At 53.8% G+C, this 12,460-nt stretch overlaps 7 protein-coding genes across 7 annotated transcripts; 3 read left to right on the top strand and 4 right to left on the bottom strand.

Annotated features, from left to right (window-relative positions):
- Positions 1 to 1,453: 1,453 nt before the first annotated feature.
- LTR77_002811 (uncharacterized protein) lies at positions 1,454 to 1,828 on the bottom strand (the record flags this gene model as incomplete). Its single annotated transcript, XM_064800070.1, has 1 exon — positions 1,454 to 1,828. The coding sequence occupies one exon, from the start codon at positions 1,826 to 1,828 to the stop codon at positions 1,454 to 1,456; it is 375 nt and encodes a 124-aa protein (XP_064661409.1).
- Positions 1,829 to 2,778: 950 nt separating this feature from the next.
- LTR77_002810 (uncharacterized protein) lies at positions 2,779 to 3,592 on the top strand (the record flags this gene model as incomplete). The annotated part of the gene is made up of 2 exons (XM_064800069.1): positions 2,779 to 3,300; positions 3,368 to 3,592. The coding sequence occupies 2 exons, from the start codon at positions 2,779 to 2,781 to the stop codon at positions 3,590 to 3,592; spliced, it is 747 nt and encodes a 248-aa protein (XP_064661408.1).
- A 267-nt stretch (positions 3,593 to 3,859) lies between these two features.
- Positions 3,860 to 4,621, bottom strand: LTR77_002809 (uncharacterized protein; the record flags this gene model as incomplete). The annotated part of the gene is made up of 1 exon (XM_064800068.1): positions 3,860 to 4,621. The coding sequence occupies one exon, from the start codon at positions 4,619 to 4,621 to the stop codon at positions 3,860 to 3,862; it is 762 nt and encodes a 253-aa protein (XP_064661407.1).
- Positions 4,622 to 4,951: 330 nt separating this feature from the next.
- LTR77_002808 (uncharacterized protein) lies at positions 4,952 to 6,674 on the top strand (the record flags this gene model as incomplete). Its single annotated transcript, XM_064800067.1, has 3 exons — positions 4,952 to 6,076; positions 6,205 to 6,296; positions 6,356 to 6,674. 3 exons carry the CDS (start codon positions 4,952 to 4,954, stop codon positions 6,672 to 6,674), a joined length of 1,536 nt encoding a protein of 511 aa, XP_064661406.1.
- A 146-nt stretch (positions 6,675 to 6,820) lies between these two features.
- Positions 6,821 to 8,440, bottom strand: LTR77_002807 (uncharacterized protein; the record flags this gene model as incomplete). Its single annotated transcript, XM_064800066.1, has 8 exons — positions 6,821 to 6,984; positions 7,036 to 7,165; positions 7,218 to 7,358; positions 7,419 to 7,944; positions 7,997 to 8,043; positions 8,104 to 8,124; positions 8,182 to 8,268; positions 8,321 to 8,440. 8 exons carry the CDS (start codon positions 8,438 to 8,440, stop codon positions 6,821 to 6,823), a joined length of 1,236 nt encoding a protein of 411 aa, XP_064661405.1.
- A 968-nt stretch (positions 8,441 to 9,408) lies between these two features.
- Positions 9,409 to 10,260, bottom strand: LTR77_002806 (uncharacterized protein; the record flags this gene model as incomplete). The annotated part of the gene is made up of 1 exon (XM_064800065.1): positions 9,409 to 10,260. The coding sequence occupies one exon, from the start codon at positions 10,258 to 10,260 to the stop codon at positions 9,409 to 9,411; it is 852 nt and encodes a 283-aa protein (XP_064661404.1).
- A 1,204-nt stretch (positions 10,261 to 11,464) lies between these two features.
- LTR77_002805 (uncharacterized protein) lies at positions 11,465 to 12,415 on the top strand (the record flags this gene model as incomplete). The annotated part of the gene is made up of 2 exons (XM_064800064.1): positions 11,465 to 11,597; positions 11,655 to 12,415. The coding sequence occupies 2 exons, from the start codon at positions 11,465 to 11,467 to the stop codon at positions 12,413 to 12,415; spliced, it is 894 nt and encodes a 297-aa protein (XP_064661403.1).
- Positions 12,416 to 12,460: the final 45 nt, after the last annotated feature.

The raw sequence follows: 12,460 nt of genomic DNA, 5'->3' as shown, positions 1-12,460 counted from the left end.
CCACAAGGGTTGATCGCAACCGACGGCTGAAAGCAACCGGACGTAGCTAGGTCCGTAGCAGGAGAAGTAATGCCGGCTAATGGAGGATAGTCAGCACCAGACAGACGTGTAAGGAACAGCATGGTATGGGGAGAGCGTCATTGGAGGGAGCATCTCGTTAGTATGCACACCGACGTGATGCGAGAGTCAAAGCGTGTTTACCTGATCGACGTCGATCTGTCAATTCATGCGTGAGGTCTCAAACCCAATTCGAAACGCAAAGCACCCCAGACTGTCGTGGTACCATACAGCCCCTTTACTCAGCATGTGTGAGGTGACACGCATGCGGGTGAATAGAACTATGGACTTTACCCACGGACAAACGTCCGTTTAGCTTCTGTCTAGCTAGGTCTTGCGCAGGGCCTGCCCGCGGCTCATACCACAGCTGAGGTTTTGTATTATCCAGACGAATCATCATCAGGATTCGGTAACCTTCTCATGGAATGCGGCCGAACCAGTGTTGTACAAGCACAGCACAATTTGCCAGGCCCAGGCTCTCCTAGCCAGAAGATGGCCAATAACAACCGGATAACGTACAAAGTCCTCGTGCCTTGCGCTTCAACGTCCAATCAAGCCGCCGAACACGCGTTACAGCCGAGGGAAACTCTCCTTCAAATTCAAGACCACGACACAACGTCGGGAAAATGTGCTGGAAGGTTGCGGCTGCCACATAAGGGGACTGCGGTCAAGTTCGAGACTCCACATTGTTCATGAACACATGTTGTCGGCACCGTCAGTAAGGCCCGGCTCCTCAAGCATGTTGCGTTGACCGTGATGTGGCTCTATATCGCGGCTGCGGGACGGAACTTAACGTTCTTGGATGCCGCTCGTCCAACGAGACAATCGACAAAGTGCTAGACAATACGGGAGAAAACACTTCAATCCTTCACCAAGCTATACCAAAACAACACTTTCTCCACTGGCATATTCACTCTCAGCATTGGAGGATCCAATTGCCAATTGCATGTGTCAGAGCAAAGCAAGCGAAAGAGAAGCCCACGGTAAGACCAGCAGGCGCCACCGGCAGCAGACGACAAGAATCTGGGCTGCCAGCACTGCTTCACCAGAGAAGCGTGCAGAGCACTCACATTCGACCATGTGGTAGGAACTTGGTTTCGTCTTACCTCACTCTGTTCCGTCCCGTCTCGTCTCTTCGTCTCGTCTCGTGTTGGACATCCCTACCTCTACTGCAGGTCACTTGTGAAATGGCAAGGTCGGGACGTAACACATCACGCCACTGACGACCGCCACTTAAAAGTAAGTTTGAATGAAATTTGTGCGCGCCTTGATGTATACGCGTACTATGTTGCCCCGTACCCGATGCGTTGCTTTGACGTGATGAAGTGTCCTCCGCCAAATGTGTCCAGCGGCCGCCGCTAAGGTTGCCCGCAATTCAGACACCCTGGCCGATCACTCATCGCAACTTCTGCATCCCTTCCACCTCCGTCCACTCCTCATTCTCCCTTCGATCCAGCTCCAGCACATTCACCACATTCATCATACCCAGCCCCGATTGACTGTCATGCAGATGAGCGCAGCCATCCTTGACTCCGGCTTTTGGATCCGTTGAGAATTCCAGACGTCCTTCAAGCTTGGTCCGCTCGAGCTGCAGCACCCAGAGTTTCCGCTGATATCTGAAAAAGAGCTTGGCCGTGATCGGGGTCTGTTCCGCGGTGGATAGATGAATGAAGCCGTCGCTAGCGTCGAGTTTGGTCGATGGAAGAGTTCTGGGCAATGGCTCTTTTGGTGCTTCGTCCAGGAGCTTGTACAGATATCTCGGCGGCGTCATTGTGGGAGTGCTTGAAAGGTCAATGTAAAGATGCACGTTCGCTCGCTGCCACTCTTATTCTCTGCTGATTGCGAGATCGCAGCCGCACAGTCACAGTGAGAAAACATCGGGCTGTTAATTACCCCGCGCGGTATGCCACGTGCGGGCAGTCTTGCGAGCTCATGAGATATGTGGCGTGCATTCCGCTCATCCTCTGATACGGTGTTTCCTCGAGATCTCCGACTCCTTCCTGTTCCAACATTCCTGGTAGCCTTCAAATCCTGCAGCAGCCAATGAGTACGATCTCGAGGAATGAGAGCATATTAGTGCATCATCGTCAGTTCTGCGCCTGTGTCTAAATGATGATTGTCGGGATATGAGATGAGTCAATTGCCCCGCCGCTTGATGGCGGCTTTGCATCTGCAGCCTCACAGGTGTGCCGAAGAGGACTTTGCTCTTTTGCCAGCTGTTGTCTTCCACCTTCGCCCTTGAGAAGATCATTCGTAAATCTCGCGTTCGTCGCAAATATAAAGGATGAGGTTCAGAAGATCCCGGACATGGCGTTTCAAAGACTTCTTGCATGTGAACGCCAAGAGGCCGTGACGGTCGGTACCTGAAGTGAGTCCATTCGAGAGGTCTTGTTCTTCCTTGGTGGGGCTCGATGCTGTCAATGCGGGGTGGTATGCTCAAAAAGGTACCGGACGATGTCTAGCAGTCTTGCAAACTCTCCTCGAGTCAGCCCATCTTAGAAAAAGTTAGCCCCTTCCTTCTGGCATTCGATGTAGGTGTACGGCGAAGTAATCGCATTCGCGAATGCGGCATGATGCGCTTTAACAGGACAACCGTCTCAGCCCATCGATCTCAAAAGTTTAAATATGCTTCAGCGAGCTGCGCAGGCTTCACCCAAACCATTCAAACATCTTCGAAATTCACTGTTCATCGAGAGCTCCCACTCATATATCTTGCCTTCGATGTCCGCCAAACCAGCCATTGTTTTCGTCCCGGGAGCATGGCACAAGGTCGCTCAATATTCACTGGTCACATTACGTCTCGAGCAAGCCGGGTATGAAGTCCATGGGGTCGATTATCCATCTACCGGCCCAAACCCGACCCACGAGACTTTTGACCCTGACGTTGAGAAGATCTCAGGCGTCATCGAGTCGCTCGCGGACCAAGGCCGCGACGTGCTGGTAGCAGTCCACTCTGCAGCTGGAATCATTGCTGGCGAGGCTGCGAAAGGATTGCTGAAGTCGACTCGTGAGAGCAATGGCAAACAGGGCGGCATCACACACATGGTCTACATCTGTGCTTTTGCGGCTGCGGAGGGCACCTCGCTATGGGAGACGGCCAACGGTCCGCAAGATTGGGAGATTGTAGAAGGAGCGACGGTGAGGTGTGGCCGGCCTGAGATGTTCTACAATCGTTGCACGCCGGAGCAAGCCAAAGAAAACACATCCAACTTACAGCGGTTCGCGAAAGGCACATTGACAAGTGTAGGTTTGCGTTGCTCGAGGAATGCTCTAACGTCGTGACACTGCTGACCCATCTTGATGTATGCAGAGAACCTCGTATGCGCCTTGGAAAGAAGTCGCGTGTACGTACCTGATCTGCCAAGAGGATCACGCGATTCCACCGGCGGCGCAGGAAGCCATGTCGACGCAACCTGGAGCGAAATTCGAGGTCGTGAGGTGCCAAGCCGACCACAGCCCTTTCTTGTGTATGCCAGAGTTTACGACAAACGTAATACGACAAGCAGCTAGAGAGGCGATCGAGCTACAAGTGTAGCTCGGAAGGAGTCCTGAGATGTCCATAGAGGTCCTCGTGTCGGCATGTACTCAGTGCATGAAACCCGCCCCAATGACTTTTACATCCTCTGTATGGCTCAAAGCTGTGTTGCTTCTGCGGGTGTAGTGATGCTCGTGGGCCTTGAGAATGCAGGTAGTAAGCTCCTGCTTTCTTCGGGTCGTGTCATGATTACATCAGCCTTTCGGCCATCGTTTCAGCCGTTCCAGGGCAATGGCCATCGCTTGCTGTCACCATCGAATCGTACTTTCAACCGTCCTCAGCCTGTCGCAGAGCCGCCGCGCAAGATTGTCGGACATCTTCCACACCTCTTACATCGTCCCACCTATTGAGCAAGGTTTGGACGTCCTCCCACTCCGCTTGAGCCTCATCTGTCCGCCCATTCTGCACCATTTCTCTCAATCGTCCTGGAGCGGCCAGAACCCACTTCACCGTCGCCTGCTGGCGTTGTGCCGTCCTCTGTGCCTCTGGGTCTATCAAGTTCGCTGACCTGGCGTATGACTTCCTCAAGTCGGATGAAAGCGAAGCAGCTGTCTCGGCGATATGTCCAATCGCAGGTGTAAGCGTGCTCGTCGTCGGCGTCATTGGATCCATCTTCTCGCGCATGCTCTTGATGGTGGCCGTGGCAGCGATCAGCTTGCTGTAGTTGTCGTAAACGAGCGCTTTCTTCTCGCCATCGAGGGAGCGGATCTCCGAGACAAGGCTGGCTTCGACTTTCAGCACGTGGTCTATGCTTTCGCGGGCAAGGAGACCGGAGATGTAGGTAGGTGTATCAAAGTTGGCTTTGTCAAACTCGCTCTCGTGCTCGATGTCGAGGGAGTTGAAGGGCGGTGTGTCGCGCGCGTCGGCGGGTCCAGCAGCTTTCAAGCCATAGTAGTCGCGGAGAGCAGCGCGGTTGCGGCGGAGGCTTCCTCGATCGACTGCGGGTGCGTGGCCGGCGGTGTCGGTTGAGGTCGACGTGCGACGAGAGGATTCCGATATGGATGGACGGGGTGATGCGATCGTTGACATACTCAAGCGCCGTCTAAGATGTTGTGTTGAGGATGTGTCTGTTCAGAACATCGGGAAGCGATTCAATCAAGGCGTGGTACCTGCGCCGGGCGGGACGGGAAGTGCGGCCCCTGAGGCTTATCCCGCGTAAAGTGCGGGGAGCAGTTCAGTTCAGGGCGCCCCTTGTTCCATCATGCCCTCGACCTTATCTTGTCGTTGCGATTGCTCGTCTCTCTTTTGCGCCTCGCGCCGTCACTCCTTACAGTCACTCCTTATAAACCGATTAACACAGCAGGCTGGACCTGTTGAACCACGCTCATTCGCACACATCCCCCCCGACACGTCTTCACCATGTTGCACTGGGCAGCTCCTCTCGCGCTCCTCGCGTCGTATGTGGCGGCGCAGACGTCGACAGAATGCAATCCGCGAAACACGACGTGTCCGCAAGATCCAGCCCTCGGGACGACTTTTGAGACCACATTCAACGAGTCAATGACCGAGTTCGACCCCAAGTTCTTCAACATTACCGCTGGGGCCGATTTGATCACCTTCTCGGAGAAGGGAGCGGAAATGACCATCACGAAGCAGGGCGACTCCGTTACAGTCCAAACAGCCTTCTATATCATGTTTGGCAGGGTTGAGATGATCTTCCAAGCTGCCAGTGGACAGGGTATCATTAGCACTTACAACTTGCTAAGCGATACACTCGACGAGATCGATCTGGAGATCATGGGCGGCAATACTTCATACGTCTCGAACAATTTCTTCGGCTGGGGCAACACAAGCCAATTCAACTCAGAGTACGAACCGACTACTGGTAGCGCTTGGGCTGGCGGCGCAATGGGAGACATGCACAACTACACCGTTGATTGGGAGCAAGAAGAGATCAGGTGGTGGATGGACGGCGACCTTGTAAGGACGCAGACCTACCTTCCAGCTGGCCGGTATCCTCAGACACCATCTTTCTTGAAATTCGGTATTTGGGCTGGCGGCGACCCAGATCTCCCGAAGGGGACACGAAAGTGGGCCGGCGGCGACACCGACTACTCAAAAGGCCCCTTCACAATGACGGTCCAGTCGCTCAAGATCATCGACAGTCACACAAACGTCAGCTACTATGACTATGGTGACAAGACTGGCAGCTGGGAGAGCATCAAGGCGATTCCCGGCCAGTCTAACGCTTACAAGCTCATGCACCTGAAGTCCTTCGGCGAGAAGACCCAGGAGCAATGGGATGGTCTGTCCACAGGGGCCAAGATCGGCATCGCTGCCGGAATCGGCGGAACATTCCTGATCGCCTTTGCAGCTTTCATCTTTTACTGCCTCCGTCAGCGACGGCAAGGGAAGGCGGAGAAGGCGATGGCCGACAAAGAATGGGAAGCGCAGCAGGCGGAGAATGTGGAGTTGAAGGGCCAGATCTCTGCATATCAGACACAGATGAAGAATGGCGCGTTTGCAACGAGTTATCTTGGCCACGTGAGTACAGCCTAGAAATATTGAGTGCAAGTGCTGACGACGAACAGGGCCAGCGTTTTTAACATGGGTGTGACCAACTGGCGTATGATGTGTTTATGATACCATTCTGTGTTCTCAATATTGTATAGAATACGAACAAGATTCGAACCTGTTGCAACAATCGAATCTTATCAGCGTTTGTTCTCGAAGATCACGTGACTGGACAAGATGGTCACGTGACGTCTGTGCTGAGGTGGATTCCAGGTCAAACGCTTTGCTCAACCTTCTCAACATTACCAGCCTTCCCAACACCGTTCTCCGTGGCCACATGAGTCAGGCCTTGTGGATTTTCGTGGTCCTCGACGATCAACTCGTGGGTGTTCCGGTCGACGTGGACATCCTCGCTGAACACCATGATGTCGTCCTGCTCGCCAAATATCTTTGCGATTTCTTCCAGCGGGACGCCCTTGGTTTCCGGAAGGAGAAAGAAGAATACAATGCCGCCGACCAAGGTCAGGCAGATGAAAACCAGGTAAAATTTCCACCCAATGCTGGCGAAGGCCGTCGCCGTGGCCTGGAGGTAAACCAGGTCCGTCAGGGCGATGGTAGCGATGGATAAACAGATACCTTTCGCCCGAATGTGGTTTGGGCCGTTCGGTCGTTAGCAGGTTTCAAGACGCTCGAAGATGAGGAGCAGGTAGTCTCAGGGTGTCACTCCTCGTGGGACAGTGCCTAAGACGAGTGGCACCCCTAGAACGGTTACACTTACAAGACTTCGCTGTACCAAACGACGCCACAGACATCAATACCGACGGAGTAAACGGCCAGGAAGGCGTAGAAAGCCACAACACCAAAGGCCAGGCCGACTTTGTTCTCTCCCGCGTTGGGTCCCTCAGCAAAGGCACCGACCATGGCGGCTTCGATGATCACTGTGGTACGTTAGTCCTAGCACCACTTTGCTTGGACGAGTCACAACTCACAGCAGACGCAGCAGCCAAAGACACCAAACAGCATCAGCGGTCGGCGGCCGAACTTGTCCATGAGCAACGCACCAACAGCATTGAAGATCACACCGACACTGATCCAGCCGCATTGCAACCGGAGTTGGTCCTAAATATGTAGGTCAGTAGGGGCCAGGAAGTAGAGTGTGAATTGAGCGTACCTCTGTCTCGAAACCCAGAGCAGCGTACTGCAGCGGTCCGTAGTTGTTGATGACGAGAACGGCAGTCGACTGACCGATGAACGCGAATCCCATCGCCATGAATGTGCGCTTACGGTATGACGGGCGGCGGAACATCTCCATCTATACCGAGCAGAATCAGCACAAGAACAGGTGGAACGGCGGTATGTGTCGAACACGTACCCATGATGGATCCAGTGTGCGATCGAACTCCGTTTGCTTCGACATTTGGTAGAATTCTGCTCGTGCAAACTCCTGGTCTGGATCACCTTTGACCGAGTGTAGCCTCATCGTGACTTCTCTTGCTTCCTCGATACGGCCGCGCATGAGTAGGAATCGTGGGCTCTCGGGCACGAAGGGTAGGGCGATTATGATGAGCATCATGAATGGCCAGAGGAGTGCAATGCCAAGAGGACCGCGCCATTGTGCTTCGCCGTAAGGGGCGTAGAAGAACGCCATTCCCATGTATGAAGCAAGACCATAACCGAGGGCGATGTTGATACCGTTCATCCCAACGAAAAAGCCACGGTGCTTAGGAGGTGCGAGCTCCGCACAGTACGTGGGCGTGACGGCCAGGAAGCCCCAGCTGCCAATTCCGGCGAGGAAACGAGCGACAATGAACATCGCCACGTTGATGCTACCGCAGAGCAGAGCACCACCCACGAGAGAGAAGACGGCGCAGTATATCATCCCGGCCTTGCGACCGTATCTGGTGAATCAATCAGCGGCTGTTGCAACGTCATTCACAGACATCCTCATACCGATCCATCACCCATGATGCAAAGAGTACACCGAGGACCGCGCCCGCCTGATGACTGTAAGCGAATGCTGCTGCTGCTGATTGTCAGAGGAAGAACCTGAAGCATACCTGGAACACTCCTGACATTGCCTGACATGGAATTAGTTCTGATTGTCCATAGGGGCTGCTGGCTGATCGTTGACTTACACCTATCAACTGATTGCCACTCGTTGTCAACTCGCCGGTCTCAGCATTGAGGATCGACATGTAGATGAGAAAGCTCGGCTCTCCCAGCTGTGAAGGAGTCAATCACAGTCTGAAGACAGGGTGGTGGGACAAGACTTACTGTCGTTCCAATAATGGACGCTGGGTAGCCGAATGCTATCTGCCCCAGGGAGACGAGGAAGCATATTGCGAAATTCTTCCAATTGATTCGCTCGCCGGTTGTCAGATCGTTCTTTGCCATGGTTGCGGGTTAGGTGATAAAGCGCGATTCACATGCCAAAGCATGAACGTCCCAGGAAACCGGTACCTATATACCAAACGGAGGTATATTACAGACCTCGGTGAGTTGCCGCGGGGAGGCATGGTCGACTCCAGTCATCGAGACTCTGGTGGCGCGTCTTCTCAGACGTCCGGCAACAAGCAGCAATCATCGGCTGGAATCACCAGCAGCTGTCATTCCCGGGAGGTCTTCGAGAGCATCCCCGCGCGGAGCCCCAGATTTGGTGGTCGAGACCGCATGGTTCGCCAATAAAGTTCAATCTCAGGCAAGCCATTGAGCTAAGCAGATGACTGCGGACGCCTCGTGGTGAACGATCTCCGTGTCTCCCTGACTCGCGGCCGATTAAGCTTCCCCGCATGGCATTAAACGGGAGTCGAAGCAATCTCACACGTGGCCGTCGGTGGTCTGGCCAGTGTGTGGAAAGTCTGGTGGAGCGCTTGTTGTAGCGCGATCCTGTCGATGGTTTTGGGAAGCGCAACGAGTGCAGCGTCCACACAGCTCTCCGGGGGTGTGGTAGGCGGTCTGACATGAAACAGGCATGCCACTGTGTTGTTTTAAATGGAGACATATCGTCGCGAGCGCTGACTGAGCCATTGCTGGTCTGTATGTTACAGACACATTGCTCCGTTCAGTCAAAAGCATCACGTCACGCAGTTCGATTCGGTCGGGCCGTCTTGAAGCATTGCTAAGGACAGCAATCTTTGGCAAGCTTCCAAGGCGCTTGCAAGCTCCCTGACCCCGCCGCTCTGGACAAGGTACTCAACCACATGCATCGCGGTTTGGGCCAGAACGATGTCGGAGTCTCTGTCTTGAGGAGAAGTCCCGGTCACTACCGAGGTGAGCAGCAATATCGTTGCTGGTACTGTGTATTGTATGGCATTGCTACAAATCTAGTGAGCGTTGCTCTGATGGGAAGAACTCTGAGTGTCTCACCATATGTAAGTGGCTTCGCCATCTTGAACGGCCATTGCGACCAGACAAGTATCTCTTGCCGCCTTAAGACAGTGAGGTGCCAACGAAAGACCTTGACCGTTCTGCACTTGATCACACATCTCCGCAATCGAGGTGGTAATACTGACGTTCGCCATCAACATCGTTTGGAAGAAAGAAAATTGCACGTCTGCAATGTACATGATGGAGTCCTCTGGCCAGTCGTATGGAAGATCTGCGGAAGGCCCGTAATCGTACCATTCAGCCTTCCATTCCACCAGCTTGGCGTTCAAACGACCTACTGCCTCCTTGCGGACCGCCGTTGGGTGATATCGACCTTTCGACGTATGAAGCTCCTTCCACACAAGACCACCGATGCGTGCGAGTCTTTGACGGGCCGTGTACAAGTTAAGGGTATTCCCATCAAGAGACTGCACTAGTCCGTAGCCCCGGTGGGACAGCTTGGGCGGCTCAACGAGAAGCATATCGACGTCATCGTAATGGATGCAGGGCGGGATATTCTCACGCATCGACGTCTCTACGTCCAAGATGTAGAAGCACCAGAACGCCTGCAACTTCTCCAGACGTTCGGAGAAGCTGAGACCGGCGATGTCGTTCGAACGGTGCAATGCCAACGACAAGACTGTCCGACTCGCGACGCCCAAGATATTCCGAGCGACTGAATCACCAGGTCGCAATCTTTGAATACCAAGAACAATCGTGAGGAGGACTTGGAGGGTGAAAAGCGAGGTACGGCCGCAGAGCGTGATATCGAGAGCAGACAGAGCAGCCTGGAGGGATTTGTCGGCCGATGCAGAGCTGTTGTTCGAATTTGTCGACTCCAGGGTCATCGTCGGCCGTTCGACACACGCCACGATAGCATTGACACAAGCGGATACTAATGCATGATCTTGAAGATTGATCGGGCTGTATAGGTGTGCTCGAAGTCGGCCCGGGTCGTGTATAGGGGAAAAGTGGTTGACAGAAGCAAGGTAGTCGCTCAGAAGATGGAGGAATCGGTTGTCGTTCACAAACGCAGAGTGCGATTCGGAGGAGGACTGTAGGCTCGCGGCGTCCGGACGCTCGACAGAGAGCCATGGTCGATCGCAGTCTTCTACAGAGCTGTCGATCGGGCTCTTTGAATGGTCGTTGGTGGAGTTTGTGGGTTGCTCGATACTACCTGTGCTATCTGGCGGTCAATATGGTCATTTCAAGCGAGTATGGCAATCAAATATACTTACTTGCCTGCAGTTTTGGACGAATGTGAAAAAGTACAGGCGACCTTCGACCTTACGCAGTCGAAACAGGATGGTGGTCGCCAGTTGCATCTGACTTTCTTTCGACGACAGGCATCGCAGGCTTGAGCAATGCGCGGTACTTGCAAGCTCCTATTTCGTCGCGAATCATCCATGTCAGACCCCAGCAAGTCAAATGGCGTGTTCTATGGGTCGAGAACAACGATCCCAACTCAGCTAGAGTAGTTGTGGCATCCGGCGTACCATACCTTGGAATAGATGACTATGGACGGGTATCCAAATGTGCTCGGGGCGAGCATGAACATATGCTTGGAAAGTAACACATCTTAGTTCGTGGTGTCCGTGAGCTGATCGACTTGCGATCTTTCGTAATGGGTTCGCAGTTGGAACCCCTGTTGGCAGTCCGTGAGAAGTGTGAAGCCAGGAGTCAAGAGACGTTCTCGAAAGTCGTGCAGATGCCGGTTTGGAAAGCTGGATGCCGGTCAAAACGAGGAATTCTGGCCGGATCGCCATCAGCCTTTCGCCGAGATTCAAATCCAACGCGTGCAACGGTGAGGAACAGAGCGAGGGACGCGCAACAGTAAGTGAGGGGATTACGGTATCATTCTGCGATTTGCGAGCAATGTAGAATAGGGCCTCCATCTGCTTTCGTAATGGCAGCGAGCGACCCGCAAGAGCTATCCTCTGAAGACGCAGTATAAGTATTGCCCTGTCCACTTGCTATTACTCATGAGCATCAACAGACTATTGCAACCTCTCCAAACCTACAGTGACCACTACGCTTCCTTCTGAACTCGGGATGGCTCCCCCAAACATTGGCATGATGTTCCCACGTCCGACGAAGGACTACCACCCCGAGCCGTACGCGGCGATTTCTCCAAGCAGATCTGAACTGAGTGTCAAGGGTCAGACCGTTCTGATCACAGGGGGCGGTATGTGTGCCCGCGCGTCAGAAGATAAATGGAGCAAAAACTGACAATGGGGTCTAGCAACGGGCATTGGCTTTGAGACCGCAAAGGCATTCGCTCAAGCAGGTGCAGGGACGATCGCGATCATTGCCCGCTCCGAAGGTCCTATGGCCAAAGCCAAAGAGGCAATCGAAAATCAGTTCTCTGCCACCAAAGTCCTCACCTACTCCGCTTCAATCACCGATCATCCTCGGGTCAACGAGATCATTAACGAGATCGGTACCATTGACATTCTGGTGTCCAACGCTGGTGTGATGCATAAGCATGCCGCGGCCCTCGACATCGACCCAGAAGAAGCGCTGGAGGCCTTCAAAGTCAACGTCCTTGGACCGCTGAACCTCATCCGGGCTTTTGTCAAATTGCCACCGCGGTCAGAGGGGGCTGAGAGGACAGTCATCTACACCTCCACTGCGGGCATCGCCTTCGTAGCCCACCCAGGACCTGCGGTGTACAACGCTAGCAAAAGTGCAATGACATATCTCATGCGCTGCATCGATTCGGAATACAAGGCTGCTGGCATCCGTGCTTTTGCTTTCCATCCAGCCATCGCCTTCACCGACATGGCGATCGCCGCTGGTTACAAAGAGGACCAGTTGTCCTACGACTCTCCCGCTCTCCCAGCGCATTTTGCTGTTTGGTTGTGCAGTGCGGAGGCGGACATGGTCAAGGGCAAGATGCTTTGGGCCGCTTGGGACGTTGAACAGCTGAGGGAGAAGCAGGAGACCATCGAAAAGGATCCGTCGCAGCTGGTGATGGGCCTGACGATGGACAAGTTGGTCTGAGATAGTAGCTGTCCGTTTTGGTCGGTGGAGTTAAGTCACGTAGGG

The sequence above is a fragment of the Saxophila tyrrhenica genome (assembly GCF_035928015.1).
Source record: "Saxophila tyrrhenica strain CCFEE 5935 chromosome Unknown scaffold_4, whole genome shotgun sequence".
Lineage (NCBI taxonomy): Eukaryota > Fungi > Ascomycota > Dothideomycetes > Mycosphaerellales > Extremaceae > Saxophila > Saxophila tyrrhenica.
This window is presented reverse-complemented; position numbering and strand designations above follow the sequence as displayed.